General features: G+C 36.4%; 1 protein-coding gene across 1 annotated transcript; it reads left to right on the forward strand.

Moving 5' to 3' along the window:
• Window positions 1-364: 364 nt before the first annotated feature.
• LOC126690961 (thaumatin-like protein 1) lies at window positions 365-1658 on the forward strand. The gene is made up of 2 exons (XM_050386056.1): window positions 365-410; window positions 961-1658. The coding sequence occupies exons 1-2, from the start codon at window positions 365-367 to the stop codon at window positions 1656-1658; spliced, it is 744 nt and encodes a 247-aa protein (XP_050242013.1).
• The last annotated feature ends 1240 nt before the right edge of the window (window positions 1659-2898 follow it).

Below are 2898 nucleotides of genomic sequence, written 5' to 3' on the forward strand. Positions count from 1 at the left end.
TATATATATATATATATGAATGATATAGGAATTGATTTGTATCAAGTCAACTTTTTAATAGAATCAATAAATTTTTAACTTGCCAATCAGGCTTGACTTTCCTTCAAAATACAAACCCTACCTTTCCTATGATTGGCGAAGTTAATATTTGACTGATTATATATATATATATATATATATGAATGATACGGGAATTGATTTGTATTAGGTCAACTTTTTAATAGAATTAATAAATTTTTTACTTGTCAATCACGCTTGGTTTTCCTTCAAAATAAAAACCCTATCTTTCCTATATATAAATTCTCCCTTGCTTAACTTATTTGGTAATTCCAGCTTATATTTTTAACTCAAAAGCAAAGGTTCAATGGCTGGCGAAGCTCTCATCGTCCTTCTTCTCTTGTTCATTACAGGTAACTGATTCATACGCCCTTCTCTTTTCTTTTGCTAGATGATAGTATATAACAAAAATATCACAAATATGTGCAAATTTTAATGCACCTTAATATTGATATTTATGAGGACAAGCAAAGAAGCTAGAGGTATAATTTAACATGTGAATCATTGTTTCCATCATGAACCTTAAACGTGAGAATGACAATATATAGACTTTTATCAAGATCTCACTGTCTAAGTGGTTTAGGCAAACTGGCAAAGTGATATCAACTTATCACGTATAAAGTTCTTGAACGTATCAAGTTCAATAATCCTTGCGCCTATGTTTTATGTTATTGACTAATAGTGTGGTAGTTAAAGTAGGGGATGAGGGTTTAATGTTCTAACAAAAAAAGAAGTATGGGGTGATGAGTAAAGTAGTAACTTTCACACATATTCCATGCACATTATTTATTTCTCGTTTTAATTGTGGATATCAATAAGAGATGTGTACATCATACATGAAATTTGAAACAATATTTTTCAAAAGTAATATTTACTGTCTAAGTTTGAAACAATATTTTTCAGGTGGACAGTCTACGGTAACCTTCAACTACGAGAACCGATGCACTGAGTCTATATGGCTCGGTGCCACCCCATCAATTGGTGATAGTGATCCTGAGTTCACTTCAGGAACTTCAAAAACACTCCAAATGCCTGATCAATGGAAGGGTTTCATTTGGGGGAGGACCAAGTGCGGCCTCAATGCCACAAATTATTTTTCATGTGAAACTGGAGATTGTGGTGGCAACAAAATTTGCCAATGGCCAGTACCCAACTCCCCAGTGACCATACTTAATTTCACTATTAACCAACCAGTACAAACCAATCCCCTTGTGGTCTCCTATGAACTGAACTTGAACCATGGGCATAACGTGCCGGTCCGGATCCAACCCGTTGGTGGGTCTCTAGTTGGTGGTGGTACTGGACCATGCCCTGTGCTGGATTGTGCTCTAGATTTTAGCAATGTGTGCCCACCTAACTTAGTGGCCAAGGGCAAGGATGGTCGCTATGTTGGTTGTCTTAGTGCTTGTGATGCTTTAAAGGATCCAAAACATTGTTGCTTTGGAAATTTTGCTAGTCCTCAGACTTGCCAGCCTAATGAGTACTCAAGTATCTTCAAGAAAGCATGTGGTCTAGCCCACACTTATCCTGGTGATAATCAACCTCCAATTTATAGTTGCAGTGGGGCAACGAGTTTCAGTATCACCTTTTGTCCCGCATAAATTAGCCATGTTTTTTTTTTTTTTTGGGGGGGGGGGGGGGGGGGGGGTGGTGGGTGTGGGGAGTGCTCTTTTGATAGAATAGAACAATGCGGCTGTTTTGTATCTTTAGTCTTGACAAAATAAAAATTCTTGAAGGGGAATATTGGGACTCAATAGTGCAATTTCTATACTTCTAATGAGATGAATGATGTCATACTCATGTGAATGAATATACTAGGTCAAATGCATGTGTATGAGTGTATCCCAAAATGAATACTCAATTGACAATATTTTAACCATACATCTAGGGTTTCGCAATTTGAAAGCACCACTTGATTATTTAAGTATTAAATCAAGGAAACCACAATTTAATAAATTACCTTATTATTGAAATGAAATTTGAATTACATTGTCTTAAGAGTCAATGTATTGTAATTTTTTTGTAAGACAATGTAAGCAACTTCCCCAGAATGTGATTCACGCATTATGGCTTCCGGCTGTATGGGACTTTGATCCAACTTGGAGTTTTCGCCAAGTTAACCACTTCTCCAAGTTTTTAGATTTGGTACACCACTTTAATTGAGGAAAAAAAAGGATCTGGATGTTTTTGCAATTGTTTCTTTAGAAATAGCTAGACTTCGGGTAGAAGACAAATCCTTTCCTATTAATGATGTGATCCCAATGGCCAAGCAAATCCTCTCTGATTTTATTTTGGCCATCCCAGATTCCCAGTAAAACGTTCTCCTCCCACTACCTTAAATCCAGATCGGTTTGTTGGTCTTCTTCGATAAACCCTTTAGTCAAAGTTAATTTTGATGGTTCAGTGTTTAAGGAGTCGAAAATATTCTCAGGACTTGGTTTTGGCGTCTATGAAATAGAAAATACTCTTACCCTACTTGGTTGCTAATGTAGAATCCATGGCAGCAGTGAGGGCTTTTAAGTTTTGCTCAAGACCTTAGTCTTTCGTCCATTATTTTTGAGGGTGACTCCAAAGTTTTGCTCAAGACCTTAGTCTTTCGTCCATTATTTTTGAGGGTGACTCCGAAATTTTGCTCAAGACCTTAGTCTTTAATAAAAATGAATCCTTCTCCTCCTATGATCACCTCATGTAACGCATAACCTTGCTAGACATGTTAGCGCTTTATCAGTGAAGATGGAGGATGTTTCTCCACACATCAATAATGTATTCATAGCCAACTTTGACTAATCTCATTTCTAATGACAATGCTTGGTTGAAAAAAAACTTGAAAAACAAACAAAT

This window comes from Quercus robur, chromosome 7 (genome assembly GCF_932294415.1).
Source record: "Quercus robur chromosome 7, dhQueRobu3.1, whole genome shotgun sequence".
NCBI lineage: Eukaryota > Viridiplantae > Streptophyta > Magnoliopsida > Fagales > Fagaceae > Quercus > Quercus robur.